The 18,361-nt window shown below is 36.2% G+C and overlaps 1 protein-coding gene across 9 annotated transcripts in view; it reads left to right on the plus strand.

The window, feature by feature from the left end:
- The window catches only part of UBR3 (ubiquitin protein ligase E3 component n-recognin 3), a 233,013-nt gene that overhangs the window by 88,023 nt on the left and 126,629 nt on the right, over positions 1–18,361 (plus strand). For all 9 annotated transcript variants that reach the window (XR_007478396.1, XM_049712251.1, XM_033423543.2 and 6 more), the window contains exons 12-19: positions 6,302–6,367; positions 6,456–6,545; positions 7,701–7,829; positions 8,595–8,647; positions 8,747–8,880; positions 9,206–9,291; positions 10,863–11,004; positions 13,393–13,489. Coding sequence is in view for 8 of the 9 variants with exons in the window: in XM_049712251.1 (XP_049568208.1) it covers positions 6,302–6,367; positions 6,456–6,545; positions 7,701–7,829; positions 8,595–8,647; positions 8,747–8,880; positions 9,206–9,291; positions 10,863–11,004; positions 13,393–13,489 (797 nt within the window). In the remaining variant the exon portion in view is untranslated. The remainder of the gene's footprint in view (positions 1–6,301; positions 6,368–6,455; positions 6,546–7,700; positions 7,830–8,594; positions 8,648–8,746; positions 8,881–9,205; positions 9,292–10,862; positions 11,005–13,392; positions 13,490–18,361) is intronic.

The following is an 18,361-nucleotide window of genomic DNA, read 5'->3' on the forward strand; positions in this document are numbered from 1 at the left end:
TGTTCCCATATCTCTTCCCTCTTGTGTCTCCCTCCCTCCCACCCTCCCTATCCCACCCCTCTAGGTAGTCACAAAGCACCAAGCTGATCTCCCTGTGCTATGCAGCTGCTTCCCACTAGCTATCTATTTTACTTTTGGTAGTGTATATATGTCCATGCCACTCTCTCGCTTTGTCACAGCTTACCCTTCCCCCTCCCCATATCCTCAAGTCCATTCTCTAGTAGGTCTGTGTCTTTATTCCTGTCTTACCCCTAGGTTCTTCATGACATTTTTTTTCTTAAATTCCATATATATGTGTTAGCATACAGTATTTGTCTTTCTCTTTCTGACTTACTTCACTCTGTATGACAGACTCTAGGTCCATCCACCTCATTACAAATAGCTCAATTTCATTTCTTTTTATGGCTGACTAATATTCCATTGTATATACGTGCTACATCTCTTTATCCATTCATCCGATGATGGACACTTAGGTTGTTTCCATCTCCTGGCTATTGTAAATAGAGCTGCAATGAACATTTTGGTACATGACTCTTTCTGAATTATGGTTTTCTTAGGGTATATGCCCAGTGGTGGGATTGCTGGGTCATATGGTAGTTCTATTTGTAGGTTTTTAAGGAAGCTGCATACTCTTCTCCATAGTGGCTGTGCCAATTCACATTCCCACCAGCAGTGCAAGAGTGTTCCCTTTTTTCCACACCCTCTCCAGCATTTATTGTTTCTAGATTTTTTGATGATGGCCATTCTGACTGGTGTGAGATGATATCTCATTGTAATTTTTTTTTTTTCTTTTTTGCGGTACGTGGGCCTCTCACTGTTGCAGCCTCTCCTGTTGCGGAGCACAGGCTCCGGACGCGCAGGCCCAGTGGCCACAGCTCACGGCACAAACCCGCGTCCCCTGCATCGGCAGGCGGACTCTCAACCACTGCGCCACCAGGGAAGCCCTCATTGTAGTTTTGATTTGCATTTCTCTAATGATTAATGATGTTGAGCATTCTTTCATGTGTTTGTTGGCAGTCTGTATATCTTCTTTGGAGAAATGTCTATTTAGGTCTTCTGCCCATTTTTGGATTGGGTTGTTTGTTTTTTTGTTATTGAGCTGCATGAGCTGGTTGTAAATTTTGGAGATGAATCCTTTGTCAGTTGCTTCATTTGCAAATATTTTCTCCCATTCTGAGGGTTGTCCTTTGGTCTTGTTTATGGTTTCCTTTGCTATGCAAAAGCTTTTAAGTTTCATTAGGTCCCATTTGTTTATTTTTGTTTTTATTTCCATTTCTCTAGGAGGTGGGTCAAAAAGGATCGTGCTGTGATTTATGTCATAGAGTGTTCTGCCTATGTTTTCCTCTAAGAGTTTGATAGTTTCTGGCCTTACATTTAGGTCTTTAATCCATTTTGAGCTTATTTTTGTGTATGGTGTTAGGGAGTGATCTAATCTCACACTTTTACATGTACCTGTCCAGTTTTCCCAGCACCACTTATTGAAGAGGCTGTCCTTTCTCCACTGTACATTCCTGCCTCCTTTATCAAAGATAAGGTGACCATATGTGCGTGGGTTTATCTCTGGGCTTTCTATCCTGTTCCATTGATCTATATTTCTGTTTTTGTGCCAGTACCATACTGTCTTGATTACTGTAGCTTTGTAGTATAGTCTGAAGTCAGGGAGCCTGGCAGGCGGATTCTTAACCACTGTGCCACCAGGGAAGCCCCAGTATATTTGTTTTTTACACAGAAATATTTTAGGAAGATATTGAATGTTGTAAACAAAATTTTAAAAAATATTTATTTATATATTTGGCTGCACTGGGTCTTAGTTGCATCATGTGGGATCTTCGTCGTGACATGTGGGATCTTTAGTTGTGGCATGTGGGATCTAGTTCCCTGACCAGGAATCAAACTTGGGCCCCCTGCATTCCCCTGCATTGTGAGCGTGGAGTCTTAACCACTGGACCACCAGGGAAGTCCCGAATGTTGCAAAAATTTATATAGATTTTTAATAGAAAAGAAAATAAGTATAGAATTTAAGGAATCAACCAATATATCTTTCACGATGTTTAAAAGTTTCTTCTTTCTTAAAGTGCTTTGATATATTTGTTTCTCAAAACAACCCTGTGAAGTAGGGAAGATGTTATTGTCACTCCCTTTTTTTCAGATGTAAAATGGAGATGCAGAGATATTAAATGACTTGCCTCTAGTTGTATAGCAAACTCCTGGTATTTCTGGGTCCAGATCCCATGTCTCTCAACTTCTTGTCTGGTCATATTTCAACTGTAGTGGCTTTGGCAGTGGAAGGAGCTTTAGAGTCAGGCATACCTGAGTGGACACTGTGTGATCTTGGTCTTGGACAGTTTTTGGTTTTTTTTTAAAGCATTGCCGAGTCCATCTTCTCATCTGTTTATTTAAGATAATAATATTAGCCAATGAGGATTGACTAAGAGGCACATATTTCATGTGTGATAAATATTTGTTTTCTTTCAGCCTTGAGAGTGGAGGTCAGAAGTTATTGCAGTAATCCAGCACAGAATAAGCAAATATTTTTTTGAACTGGATTAAGCCAAATCAATCAGTCACTTAGAAACACAGGATGGAATAAATTTTCCCAAAGTACAGGCCATTTAAGAATCCTCAAATACTGAATATCATTTATGATTATGTAGCAGAGCAACATTTATGAGTATATAGCAACATATATGAGTATATAGCAGAGTGGTTTGTTTAGAGTCGTCTCTTATAAGATGGAAGTAGAACATGTGTTCATCCAGCAAATATTTATCGACTGTTTACTGTGTTCTAAACACTGGGGATACAGTGATGAAATGGTGCCTAATTTAAGGAAATGGAAGACAAATAAATGGCTAATTTGATCAGAGGGCTTCTGTAAAGTTGTGACCAGGGTGCTATGGAGGAGAATAGAGTGGAGCATCTGATTTACCCTGAGGGACTCAGGAAAAGCTTCCTAGCAGAAATGTCACTTCAGCAAAGTCTTAAAGGTATGTTAATCCAGTGGGAGCAAGGATGTATAGTATTTGAGGCAGAGGGAAAGGCATATACAAAGGCACTACCTATGGTACATGAGTTTATATGGCAGGAGATGGGCTGGAGAGGTAAGTCCTGTCTCTCAAGAGTCAGAAGGTTAAAGGAAGTTAAAACTATAGGGAGCCATTAACAGATGATGAATGGAGAAGTACAAGGTTAAATTAATATTTTGGTAAGACCACCTCCTGGCAATATATCAAGGTTTAAATAGATGTACTAATTAAGGTTCTTTTGAACACAAGGAAAAAAACATTTTTGAGGCAGCCTAATTTAAAGGAGGAATAATTTATTATGAGTACAGAGAGATCTTTCAGGGATCTTATGGCATCTGGACTTCAGGAACTGAGTGGAAAGCTGAACAGGAACTCCTGTCTCTTGCTTTTGCTTTGGCCTTTCTGCCTCATTTTTTCTTCCCTTTCTGTACATTGGTTTTCTGTGCTTTTTTGCCTATGTGGTTAAATATTACCTTCCTACAGTTGCCTAATATTGCAGTTTCAGCCATACTCCAAGACTCTCTGCAGATGTCTTTAAATCTAGTTCAGTTTTCAAGTGAAGAGAGAACCTCATTGCCCACGATGGGTTAGGTATCTCCTGCCCTGATCCAGTCAGATGTGGCTACTGTACCTTGACTGTCAGGCTCCAGTCCCTGTGTGTGTGCATTTGGAAGGTGGTGTAGGAAGGGACATTCTGAGAAATGGGGAAGGTAGTGAGCTAGGCAGATACCACAGAAAGTTTCTTACAGAGGGTAAGAATAGAAGCAAAGGCTAGCACTGAAATCTAGGCACTAAATGTTGAGGGCCTAAGCTAAGATTAGTTAGGGGCAGTGTGGAAAGAGAGGAGGAAGTAAAGTTAAGAGGTATTTAGAAAATCAGACACACTTTGGTGCCTTATGAAAGGTAGGAGGTTTGAGAGAAGGAAGGAGTCTACATTTCTGATTTGTATTACTGGGAATTTGGAGAAGAAACATTGAGGAGGATTGAGTTTTAGGGCAGAGATGCTGAGTTTGGTTTGGACACAGTGTATTTGTGGTCCCCACGGGACTTAAACACTTGAATGTAGGGCTTGGAGTTCAGGAGTGAGATTTCTGCTGAGATTTGGGAGTCATCTTGGGTTGGCAGTTGAAGCTATGAACTGGATAAAGTCACCTAGAATGAGAAGAGTAGAAAGCTAAGAATGGAATCTGAGGACCACCTCAGTATATATGGAAGGAGTGGAAGAAGAGTTTTTCAAGTGACTAATTTGTGACGTTGGACAAGAGGGGATTATGGAATATAACACTGTAGAAGAATGTGTGTTTAGCATATGCTCAAGCCTTAAAAGACAAGGTAGAGTCTATGGCTTAGTAATTAATAGAAATGTGTGTTGGGTACTATGTTCTCTTACTTGATCCTCACAGCCATCCAACTGCTTATTATCTCCACTTTACAGGTCAGGCAACTTAGACACAGAGAAGTTAAGTAACTTGCTCACAGTTTTACAGCTGTAGGTGGCAGAATCAGGATTTGAACTCCTACAAATCCAGCTTTTAAGAGTCTGCTCTTAACCACTGTTCTTGATGCCTGCCTTCAAAAGAAATGGAAGGAGATTCTGATTTAGCTAGTTAGTATAGTTTATGTTACTAAAATGATTATAGTAATGGAGGGCAAACTTATTTTATTTTTGATTGTGGTAAAATGCACATAAAATAAAATTTACCATCTTATTAACCTTTTTTAAAGTATACAGTTCAGTAGTATATTCACATTGTTGTGCACCCAACCTCCAGAACTTTTTGTTTTGCAAAACTGAAACTCTATACCCAATAAACTCCCCATTTTCCCTTCCCCCCAGCCTCTGACAACATCATTATACTTCGTGTCTCTATAAGGTACTGTAAGTACCTCATATAAGTGGAATCATACAGTATATCTATTTTTGTGACTGGCGTATTTCACTTAGCATAATGTCTTGAAGGTTCATCCATATTGCAGCATGTGTCAGAAATTCCTTCCTTTTTATGGAAGCCAAACGTTTATTTATTAGAACAACTTTCTTTAGACATTTATTCACATGTTGAGGAAGATCTTTTTCTCATATCGGTTTTGGAAAAAACTGTTTCAGGGATGGGGACATATTGCACATCTTTATAACTCTATACTGGTATTTGAGTGTTTGGGGTAAAACTTTTTAACAGGAGAAAACTTTACTAAAAACTTATAGAAGCATTAAAAACAAATAATACCTTTTAATTTTTCTTGTCTGTTTGAGAAGGACAACTGTGTTGTACCTTTCCCCTGTAGTGATAGCGTGACCCATGGGAGTCACAGATTTAAAATACAGTTTTTATAATATTCACAAGGATACCAAAGGTCTTTGATATATACTGTACTAAGCTTTCCTACAGAAACTGTGTGTTCACCACTGATATGGGGAGCATCTCACCCAACTAGGTAAGCCTTTTAACTGCACCTCAGTTTAGGGCTGTAGTCAGAGCCTCTTACCGTTCTGAATATAACAGCGGAGTTCAGGCTAGCTTTTCAGTTCACTACTTGTTAACTTTAGGAAGTTACTTAAGTTTTTTAAACTTGAATTTCCCTATTTATAAAATGGAATATTCAGTTTCTACCCCGTTGGGTTCTCCTAGGATTAAATTAAATCTGAATAAAGTGCTTATTAGCACAGTGACTGGCACATAGTAAGTGCTCGGTGAATGTTAGCTGTAATTATTGTTCTTGTTACTATCATCATGTTTGGTATGCATGCATTTGAAGATTCCCAAATGGCCTACTGTAAAGGGAAATCTATTCCGTCCCTTGCTCTGGGCTAGATGCTTCAGAGGATTCAACGTTGAGGAGTATACCGTTTCTGCCTTTAAGTAACTTACATTTAAAATGGAATAATTTTATCTACAGTGGGTTTTTAAGGCTATAACTTCTAAAATTGTACTTTTTTTTTTTTTTTTTTGCGGTACGCGGGCCTCTCACTGTTGTGGCCTCTCCCGTTGCGGAGCACAGGCTCCGGACGCGCAGGCTCAGCGGCCATGGGTCACAGGCCTAGCCGCTCCGCGGCATGTGGGATCTTCCCAGACCGGGGCACGAACCCGTGTCCCCTGCATGAGCAGGTGGACTCTCAACCACTGCGCCACCAGGGAAGCCCTTAAAATTGTACTTTTTTATTAGAAAGTATAGGGGAATAAATCAAGGTGAAAGTGTGGTTTTAGCATTTTAAAACCTTCTTTGAATTCAGTAAAGGATTCTTTGATTTGTGGATTTTGTTTGTTTATTTCCAGCCAGCACCTAACCAAGTCACTTTTCATCTGCCACTACATCGTTATTATGCTATGTTTTTGAGTAAGGTAAGAGTGTCATTAAACAACTTTGTTTGTTTTTTGAATATTGGGAATTATGTATTGAATTAGTAACATTTTTTATCATAATTTTTAGGCTGTGAAATGTCAAGAACTAGATTTGGATTCTGTTTTACCAGATCAGGAAATGTTAATGAAACTAATGATTCATCCACTCCAAATTCAGGTATGTTTTCAGGCTTTTAAAAGGTTTTGAATTCCTTGGTTAAGTGATTCTTCCTTTATTTTATTTGTATGCCTTTATCATTGTTATTATAGCCAAAATGTTTGAAATTAAAAAAAAAATTAGTTTTTGTATTTTTGCCAGATTATATATATATATATATATATATATTTTTTTTTTAAATGAGATTTACATTTAGTTATAATTTCCCCAGGAATTCTTTTCACTATATTTACTTATGGGGGGGGGTTTAACATACTACAGCACTGTTTTGGGAGTCAGGAGACCCAGCAAATTCTAGCCTTGGTGCCACCACTATTTTATTATCTATGTTGTTTGGAGTGATTTACCTACTTGATTCTTAGTTTCCCCATCTATAAAGTGAGAGGAGAGAAAAGAGAGAAGAATTAGCCTACATAGGCACTGTGGTTTCTTTCATTTCTAACACTGTGATTTTGTGGACCACCTTTTATATACATTAGAGGGATTTGCACTTCAGTTTATTTTTCCTGGAAATTTTAGATTTGTTAACCATTATTGAACTTTACCTCTGGGAGTTAGGAACAAATAAGAGATGAAGTTATGACTGTGCTTAGTTTTAGTTGACACAGGACATAAATACATGAAGAATTAAATATTAATATAGTAAGAAAATTTATTCTAATCTGATCTGCTCTTGCCAAATTTTAGAAAATGACTACATTGAAGGTTGAGTTAGGGTGAATTAAAGTCATAGATTATATTCATTGATGTTGAACAGTGAACAGTTAGCTTGTCTGATGCTTATTCCTGTGTTTCTTTAAGCATTATGTATGTTTTTTTTTTTTTTTTTTGAAGAGGAAAAAGTTAAATGTAATCGTCAGTGATTCCTCATTAAAGATTTCAGTGAATATTGTTATAAATGTATCCAGGAGTCATCATGGAAAACTAACTCATGTATAAACTCCAGAAGAAGGGACTGTATAAAATATAATGATCATCATAAAATTTAAAATTATATATTTGAATTAAATATCTTAAACATTGGACAGAATGTCAGGCTTATGCTGTGATTAAGTTATAAAATATTTTGAAATGATTGTTTATTGTAACATGATTTTATAAAGGTTGACTTTAGATGACTTCTTTGTCCAATTTACTTAATTTTTGTTTTACTAGGCAAGTCTTGCCGAAATCCATAGCAATATGTGGGTAAGAAATGGTCTGCAAATCAAAGGACAAGCCATGACCTATGTCCAGTCTCATTTCTGTAATTCCATGATTGATCCTGACATTTACCTATTACAGGTAAGCCAACTTGATGATGCAGATGTTGTACTTTAGAAGTATCTCATTTGTACCTGTGGGATTTTAATTTATAGAGGTGACTAAATGATGACATGGAGAGGTCAGTGCTATTGAAAGAAGAATTTTATTACTTATAATTTCCAAAGGAAGGGGGCATGCCACACTACGGAGGACCAGAGGGGAAGCGTTACATTTTGGTCAGGAGGCAGAAGGAGGAGTGAGGGGAAATCCTAGACCAGAAGCTTTATTGGGGTTTCCATAGGAACGACAAGGCAGGGCAGGGGAAGTAGTTTAGGATTGGCTAGTTTGAATAATTTTGGTGGGCTCTGGGGCATAAAGGCTATCTGGTACCTGCCTTGGGCAGGGGGCCAGGGGGAATATTGGCTTGGTATGTGAGTTAAATAAAGGGCATGAGGGACTTGCATATGAGAGACTTGCTCCCAGGTAAGCTGTTTACTATCTTTTGGAATTAGCTAGCCTTTAGAAGGGTAGTTTCTCTCCTGGTCTGTAGGGCCCCCCTAGATGCCACAACATCAGAAGATACAGAAAATAAAAAACATGATTAACACAAGAAGTAAAACTGGGGAAACCCCTGGCAGTCCAGTGGTTAAGACTTGGTGCTTTCCCTGCTGTGGCCCGGGTTCAGTCCCTGGTTGGGGGACTAAGATCCTGCAAGCCGCGTGGCGTGGCTGGAAAAAGAAAGAAAGAAGTAAAACTGAATATTGAGAAATAAAGATTGTGGGTTTTATTTTTTGTCTTTTAAAGGTTTGTGCATCTAGACTTGATCCAGATTATTTTATTTCATCTGTCTTTGAAAGGTAAGCATACTTTTATTAAGACAGGTATTAGGAAGTATTTGGAATTTAAACTAATTTTGTTTTAACTTTAAAAAATCTGTCTCAAATTTTTTTTAATAGATTTAAGGTAGTGGATTTGTTGACAATGGCTTCACAACATCAAAACACAGTACTTGATGCAGAGCATGAGAGATCCATGTTAGAAGGCGCTCTTACATTTCTTGTGATTCTTTTGAGTCTTCGTTTACATTTAGGTAAAAAGCACTAATACAAATACTTGCGTATTAACTATTAACCTCCATTTCCTCCCCTGTCCTTGTGGTAATAACTGGCTTATGGAAAAAAAGGAAAGGATGTATTACCGTTGACACTCCTTTTAGAATATCCTTTAAAAAACCCCTTAAGGGAACTGCAAATATCAGGGTAGTTAAACTGCAGTTATATTGGGGCATTGTATTCTTTGCTCTTTAAATTTGGAAGCATCTCATTTTTGGTATTTATGCTTAATAAATTGTGTGGTAAGTTGTTTCTTTATAATATATAGATATTCAGATTTATTAATTCTATTTTTAATTTTAGGAATGTCTGATGATGAGATTCTCAGAGCAGAGATGGTAGCCCAGCTGTGTATGAATGACAGAACACATAGTTCATTGCTGGACCTCATATCCTTTTAAAAGTTTAATTTTCTGTTAGTTGCAGGATCTAAGTTTTAAGTAGTATTCATGGATTAGAGATATGTCACTTTTTGACTAAAATGGTTTTTTTTGAAGTTGAAAAATAATATGGAGAAAAACTCCAACTGTTTGTTCAGTTCTGTGTTCAAGACCACTGGTAGATTTTTTTTGCCTCTGTCGTCTCTCAGGGTACTCTTTTTTTTTTTTTTTTTTTCCGGTACGCGGGCCTCTCACTGTTGTGGCCTCTCCCGTTGTGGAGCCCAGGCTCCGGACGCGCAGGGTCAACGGCCATAGCTCACGGGCCCAGCCACTCCATGGCATGTTCCCGGACTGGGGCACGAACCTGTGTCCCCTGCATCGGCAGGCGGACTCTCAACTACTGCGCCACCAGGGAAGCCCTCAGGGTACTCTTATTAGACCTTGGTTAGGCCTCGGGACTGGTGGCTCTGGGCACCCCAGGATCTGACTTTTAAGGACAGCAATAGTGAAAGGGAGCTGGACGCTTGGTGAAAGGCAGCTAGGTCTACTTTATCTCTTTAGCCAGGCTGGAATTCATGGTTAAAATTTAGAGGTATATCTTATCATTATTATTACCAGAGCTTTAAACATTCTGAGGATTTTTTTCTTAGAATTCAGTTTTAAACCAAGAGGTTTTTAAAGGCAAAAGACTGTTGTCTACAAACTTTAAAAATTTATGGTTCTCTGTATAAGACTGAGCATACAATGGATACTTTATTATTTTTTGATTTATTGTTCATAAAATTTTAGACAAAGATCATCATGTTATTTTGTGATAAAATTTATTTGTGAATTTTTGACTAAGTTTAATTTGTACATTATGATTATGTTTGAAATAATTGGCTAAATTTTGTGAAATAGCTCCTATTAGAAATGCCTATTTGATAACCTTGAAGATTTTCTTAAGCAGCCAACAATTTGATACTGTTTGATGATTTCATTCAGCCATTATATACTGTGTATTAGTGCTGCAAAAGAGCAAAAGCATTCTCTGTAACTTTGAATTTAGAAGAATTATGTAGCTTTAATGTGAAACGAAGAGGAAAGAATCTTTGTGGTTTTCTTCTTTTTAAAAAATTTGCTTAGTATCTTTTTCCTTCTTATTTTGAGGATGACATTTTGTGTTTTTGGAAAAATAATCTTTGCTCATAAAAATCTGGGCTGATTTTTAGTATACTGGGTTTGATTTTCTAAGGGAAATTACAACTTTATTTGCAAAAGGATGAAAATGGAGATTAATTTTAAAAGTTTTTTTTTTTTCATTTCCTGAAACTGTATTAATTTGTTTTGGGGGAAATATACTTCAGAGCTACTTCAGCATGTAATTTATTAGTAGGCTTCTAGATTAAGCTATCTTAATTCACAGTTAATAAAATGTTATTATTGAACTGTTATATTATATAGCCCTCTTGTGGCCGACTTTATGTATTACAGCCAATTACTCTGCATATTTTAGCAAAGGAAGTTAGAAACTAGAATACCTTGGTAAGATTAAGTATCTGACTTTTAGTTATTAATTTTTTCCTTGACACATACATCATATTCCAGAAAATCCAAATCCCAAAAGTGGCATTATTCCAGGAAGTTATAGCTTTGAATCAGTTTTATCAGCTGTAGCTGATTTTAAGGCTCCTGTTTTTGAACCTGGAGGTTCTATGCAACAAGGCATGTATACTCCTAAAGGTATGTTTATATACATAAATGTGTTTTTTCAAATATCAGTTTTCTGAAGTTTCATTGTGTATATTGAAACAAAATGTTTGCCTTTTATTTGTTCAGCTTTGGTTTTTCCCCTCAACTTGCTTATAGATGTATGTTTGTCTTTTATGGTGTACAGTGATACTGGTTCCATTTATTTACAAACCTATGGTTTATATTACAATAAGACTTCTTAGATGACTCTAAATTATAAAAGGAACTTTATATATGAACTCCAGTTTATTTTTGTAAGTGAATGAACTGTAAATGAACCAGAAATTATGAAGCAAAATATATACTTACAAACATTCTGAATGTATTTGCCCTTTAAATTTGATTTTGAAATAATTCTCACTACCCAAATTTTAACTTGAAACAGTTAGAATCTATGTGGAATACTGATAACATTCTCATACATTTTGAACCTGTGTAAATACATAGAAACCTTTTCTGTAAGTGGTTGGTTTTCTGAAGTTTTCCCCCTGGATTTGTAGATGACATGCTTGACAAAAGCCAGAAGTAGGTGGAATCCTGATTCATGGTCTTTTCTTCTTCTCTTTCACATTTTCATTAATCTAAGTTAAAATTTTGAAGGAAGTAGCAGTTACATGCTTCTTGCCCCCCTCAGCACTCATTGTCTAAGTGAAAAACTGATGTCCACTTAGTAGTTGTAAATAGCATGTACCATGTTTGGTAAAACACACCAAAATAAACCTTGTCATGTGTGATTTTTCAGAGAGTTCACAAAGGTAGCAAGAACAATCCAGAGTCTCTGGTTGGAATGTATTCCATTAAAGAAAAAGCACAGTATTTCTTTATTGTAGAGAACACTTTGTATCTAAAATTTAGATGAGCTTAGAAGTAGAGTGATGTTCTTGTATAATGCAGTGCTTATTAATAAAGTGTGATGTGAGCATAATCTGTGTCACTCATTCGCGGTCCCTATTAAAATACACGTTCCTATGCCTCAACCCCAATCTGCTCTTATCCAGATCTCTGGGGATTAATTCTGGAAATCTCCTTTTTTACCAAGCTCTAAAGGATGATTGTCACACACAGTTAAGTTTGAGACACTGAGACAGAGCACTGGACATTTGAAGATTAGAATCAAGAAATTGGGTGTCATATTCAGATGCAGTACTGAGTTGTATTAGCCAGTTGTGCGATATTGAGAAAGTCAGTGTTTTATCTTTGGATTTAACTTCTTATTTGTAGAATGAGTGAGTTGGAATAGATCAGTGTTTTTTAAGCTTTTTAAAAAAATGTTTAAGATAAGCCTTTAGTTTGGGGGAACTAAGCCTTAAGTGAATCTGTTATACAAAAGCAATAAAAGCAAACCTACTCTTGTTAAAGTGAGCGTGGTTAGTGGACATAGCTTCTCATCTGTTTTACCATCTCCTTGCTCCTAAAGTGGCCCCTGGTAAATCTCTGTTGAAATCCAACTTCTTGGAACACTGAAGCCTCCTGGACCAGTTAGTTAATCACTGACGTTTTCTTCCATTTCAATGGTTTTATAATTCTGACAAAAACAGATAATAGAATTAATAACAAAGGTTCTGTGGCTTTTTGAAGACCTATCTTAAGGATCTTAAATCATACTTATGATAATTTAAGATGGCCTGTTACATGAAATAGGGACAGTTGTTAACATTTTTTTTTAATGCCAGAAAGTTGAAATTATAGTAGATGTGTAGAGAGATGCTTAAGGTTCAAATGTTAAGAAATGTTAAGAATTCTCATCCTAAGCATGATTATTAGTGAGATCACAGGTTTTATTTGTGCAATTTTCTAGTACACGTTAATGTAATTATATAGCTATTAACATAAGCTTTGTGCACTTAATACTTAAAATCATCTTGTGTACCACCAATTGTACATATACTACACATGGGATAATGGTTCCTAATTGTGGAGAAGGTAAGGAGATCAATTATAGCAAAAGAACAAATGTTTTATAAACCAAAAAGTGTTTATAAACTAAGCTCTTGAAAATCAATGGCTCATTAATTTTTTAATCCAGCTTTCACATTTTTATCTTCGAATACTTTCAAAAATGTTAATGCATTGTGTTTCTTACTTTCTCATTGGCACTTTACAAAAAAAAGTGAGCTAAACTTTTATGGTGAGGCGTTATCACATTATAAAACTTCTTGCTCACTAGTTCTTGCTGAACTTAAGAGAACATTATAGTGACGAAATAATTTTTGATTTAGAAAAGTGGTCATTGCATCAAGCTTATTAAGGCAAATATATAATCAAATTAAACTTTCCCATCTTTTAAATATAAGATATACTTAAATGTAATTAGTCATTAGAGATTGACTTTATTCCTAAGAAGTCAGTGTTTTGTTTCTACTCTCTTTTGAATAATAGCTGAAGTCTGGGATCATGAGTTTGACCCCGTCATGGTCATTCTTCGAACAGTTTACCGTAGAGACGTGCAGTCTGCAATGGACAGATACACAGCATTGTAAGTACGTTATGTTAGTCAGTAAAATAATGGATATCTTGTGTTTATAGAGAAAAATTTCGGTTATAACACAAATGTGATATGCTCTCATTAAAATATACTCAATCTTTAGAGGAGAAAATATTTTAAGATTAAAAAATAATCTGGCTGAGATTTATGTTCTCAAGATCTTGATCCAAAAACCTGACATTAATCTGATAAAAATAAATTTTATAAAACATCACAAATAAATGTAAAAAAATAACAAACTTATTTAGTTGCTCTTTGACCAGGAGAATTCAAAGCTTGGTTTTGTGTTGTCCTACTTTTAAAGCAGTAGAGGAGGCACAAGTTAAGAGACTAAAATTGTCTGATGTCAGAGATGATGGGTAGGTACAAAAAATGTGGTAATATTGCTGTGTTCTTGACAACTGGGAAAACAGCCAAAGTAAAATGAATTTTATTTGTAAATATTTAACAAAGTAGTTAAAATGTTGATAATTGCCGAAAAATTTTGAAGGATATCTTTTTAATGGAGAATTCAGTTTTATATTGTCGTAGACTATTTTTTAATGTATTATTTCCTCCTATTTTTAAACATTAAATAGTTAATCTATTGCTGAACATTATAGGATATCGCCTTTTATTTGTGCTAAGTTTATTTGTGCTTAGTTAAACATTTTGAAAACAAGTTTAAAATGATACAAATGTCTTTGATCTTGAGAAAATATTTGTTCATATAACCATCAAAGTGTAAATACAGATATTGGGTGTAATTGAAACTTCTTTTTGCCAAGACTTTGCAGTAATGGATATATGCTGAATTTAAGAACCATCATAGATACCTCTGAAGAAAGTTTATAGTGTAGAAGTTTAGCATATTCTCCCCTCCCCTCACCCCACCCCAAGAAAGACAAAAACGAAAAACAAAACTTAGTTCAGCATCTCTCTCTACCTTTCTCTAAAACCCGTGGGAACATAGTCTGAGATTCTCCTCTCTCTGCTTTCTTAGCAACCTCTTTTTATGCTTTTCGTGTAGCTTTGTAACTATTTGTTTGCTTTGTAGGTTTTTACTAGACTCTTAGTTCCTTGAGGGAAGATATTTTTGTCTCTGTGTCTCTTTTATATCTTCAGAATCTATCTCAGTGCTGGCATATAAAAAGGCATTCAGCATATATTTGTTGAGTAAGTAAATTTGAGTAGTTCATGCTGAAAAATGAAAACCATATCTGTAGAGCTATTTTTATTAAATTTTCCTCTTTTCTATTTTGCTATTTTTTCTCATAATCTCATTCTCCTCATTTGGCTTTTGAGTTCCTGTACAATGTCTGTATAGTTTCTTAGAAATATGTCTGAATTGCTGTGATGTTTTTTGGCAGTTTAAAAATCTTTGTTTAAAGAAATGTGTATTTAAATAAAAGAATAATAACAGATAACAAATACACTTTAACTTCAGATTAAAATCATTTTCTTATAAATTAATCTCTGAAATTTTATATGCAATATTATATTAATACAACAATATTTTGTATATTTAAGATAAATATATCCGTGAAGAATGTGTTTGTTTCTATGTAAAACTTAAATTTTTTTGAAATTTATTTTGTATATGAAATATAACATCTTTTTCCTTTATGTGATATCACTTATATGACTGTATAATTGACCGTTTCAGTTCTTAATATAACACAACTGGCCAATAAGCCTAAAGTGTAGGGCTTATTGGCTATTGGTCATTTGCATTTTCTTTTAGTTTTAAGGAACAAAAGTGGCAAAACTGATTTACTTAGTGTGATTCTTTTTTATTTCAAGAAGGTAATAGAAAGGCGTTTTGAAAAATTATAGAGAAAAATAATTAGGTAAATTAAAGTTATTATGTCTTTATTTTTAGCATTAAAAAAAATCTTATTTATTTTTTAACATCTTTACCGCAGTATAACTGCTCTACAATGGTGTGTTTCTGCTTTATAACAAAGTGAATCAGCTATACATATACATATATCCCCATATCCACTCCCTCTTGCGTCTCCCTCCCACCCTCCCTATCCCACCCCTCTAGGTGGACACAAAGCACCGAGCTGATCTCCCTGTGCTATGTGGCTGCTTCCTACCAGCTATCTGTTTTACATTTGGTAGTGTATATATGTCCATGCCACTCTCTCACTTTGTCCCAGCTTACCCTTCCCCCTCCCCGTGTTCTCAGGTCCATTCTCTACATCTGCGTCTTTATTCCTATCCTCCCCCTAGGTTCTTCAAAACCATTTTGTTTTCTTGTTTTGTTTTTTAGATTCCATATATATGTGTTAGCAAATGGTATTTGTTTTTCTCTTTCTGACTTACTTCACTCTGTATGACAGATTCTAGGTCCATCCACCTCAGTACAAATAACTCAATTTCGTTTCTTTTTATGGCTGAGTAATATTCCATTGTATATATGTGCCACATCTTTTTTACCCATTCATCTGTCGATGGACACTTAGGTTGCTTCCGTGTCCTGGGTATTGTAAATAGAGCTGCAGTGAACATTGTGGTACATGACTCTTTGAATTATGGTTTTCTCAGGGTATATACCCAGTAGTGGGATTGCTGGGTCGTATGGTAGTTCCAGTTTTAGTTTTTTATTTTTTTTTGCTGTACATGGGCCTCTCACTGTTGTGGCCTCTCCCGTTGTGGAGCAGAGGCTCCGGACGCGCAGGCTCAGCGGCCCTGGCTCACGGGCCCAGCCGCTCCATGGCATGTGGGATCTTCCCGGACCGGGGCACGAACCCATGTCCCCTGCATCGGCAGGCAGAATCTCAACCACTGCGCCACCAGGGAAGCCCTATTTTTAGTATTTTAAGGACCCTCCATACTGTTCTCCACAGTGGCTGTATCAATTTACATTCCCACCAACAGTGCAAGAGGGTTCCCTTTTCTTCACACCCTCTCCAGCATTTATTGTTTGTAGACTTATTGATGATGGCCTTTCTGACAGGTGTGAGGTGATACCTCATTGTAGTTTTGATTTGCATTTCTCTAATTATTAGTGAGGTTGAGCATCCTTTCATGTGTTTGTTGGCAATCTTCTTTGGAGAAATGTCTATTTAGGTCTTCTGCCCATTTTTGGATTGGGTTGTTTGTGTTTTCAGTATTGAGCTGCATGAGCTGCTTGTAAATTTTAGAGATTAATCCTTTGTCAGTTGCTTGATTTGCAAATATTTTCTCCCATTCTGAGGGTTTTCTTTTCATCTTGTTTATGGTTTCCTTTGCTGTGCAAAAGCTTTGAAGTTTCATTAGGTCCCATTTGTTTATTTTTGTTTTTATTTCCATTTCTCTAGGAGGAGGGTCAAGAAGGATCTTGCTGTGATTTGTCATAGAGTGTTCTATGTTTTCCTCTAAGAGTTTTATAGTCTCTGGCCTTACATTTAGGTCTTTAATCCATTTTGAGTTTATTTTTGTGTATGGTGTTAGGGAGTGTTCTAATTTCATTCTTTACGTGTAGCTGTCCAGTTTTCCCAGCACCACTTATTGAAGAGGCTGTCTTTTCTCCATTGTACATTCTTGCCTCCTTTATCAAAAATAAGGTGACCATATGTGTGTGGTTTATCTCTGGGCTTTCTGTCCTTTTCCATTGATCTATATTTCTGTTTTTGTGCCGGTACCATACTGTCCTTGTTACTGCACCTTTGTAGTATAGTCTGAAGTCTGGCAGCCCGATTCCTCCAGCTCCGTTTTTCTTTCTCAAGATTGCTTTGGCTATTAGGGGTCTTTTGTGTTTCCATACAAATTGTGAATTTTTTTGTTCTAGTTCTGTGAAAAATACCATTGGCAGTTTGATAGGGATTGCATTGAATCTGTAGATTGCTTTGGGCAGTAGAGTCATTTTCACAATGTTGATTCTTCCAATCCAAGAATATGGTATATCTCTCCATCTGTTTGTATCATCTTTTAATTTATTTCCTCAGTGTCTTATAGTTTTCTGCATCCAGTTCATTTTTCTCCTTAGGTAGGTTTATTCCTAGGTATTTTATTCTTTTTGTTGCTGTGGTAAATGGGAGTGTTTCCTTCATATCTCTTTGAGATTTTTCATCATTAGTGTATAGGAATGCAAGAGATTTCTGTGCATTAATTTTGTATCCTGCTACTTTACCAAATTCGTTGATTAGCTCTAGTAGTTTTCTGGTAGCCTCTTTAGGACTTTCTATGTATAGTATCATGTCATCTGCAAACAGTGACAGCTTTACTTCTTCTTTTCCCATTTGGATTCCTTTTATTTCTTTTTCTTCTCTGATTGCTGTGGCTAAAACTTCCAAAACTATGTTAAATAATAGTGGTGAGAGTGGGCAACCTTGTCTTGTTCCTGGTCTAAGTGGAAATGGTTTCAGTTTTTCACCATTGAGAATGATGTTGGCTGTGGGTTTGTCATATATGGCCTTTTATTACGTTGAGGTAAGTTACCTCTCTGCCTACTTTCTGGAGGGCCTTTATCATAAATGGGTGTTGAATTTTATCAAAAGCTTTTTCTGCAGCTATTGAGATGATCATACGGTTTTTCTCCTCCAATTTGTTAATTTGGTGTATCACATTGATTGATTTGCATTTACTGAAGAACCCTTGCATTCCTGGGATAAACCCCACTTGATCATGTTGTATGATCCTTTTAACGTGCTGTTGGATTCTGTTTGCTAGTATTTTCTTGAGGATTTTTGCATCTGTGTTCGTCAGTGATATTGGCCTGTAGTTTTCTTTTTTTTTTTACATCTTTGTCTGGTTTTCGTATCAGGGTGATGGTGGCCTCGTAGAATGAGTTTGGGAGTGTTCCTCCCTTTGCTGTATTTTGGAAGAGTTTGAGAAGGATAGGTGTTAGTTCTTCCCTAAATGTGTGATAGAATTCACCTGTGAATTCTTTTGTTT

The sequence above is a fragment of the Orcinus orca genome, chromosome 7 (genome assembly GCF_937001465.1).
Source record: "Orcinus orca chromosome 7, mOrcOrc1.1, whole genome shotgun sequence".
In the NCBI taxonomy this organism is placed as follows: Eukaryota; Metazoa; Chordata; class Mammalia; order Artiodactyla; family Delphinidae; genus Orcinus; species Orcinus orca.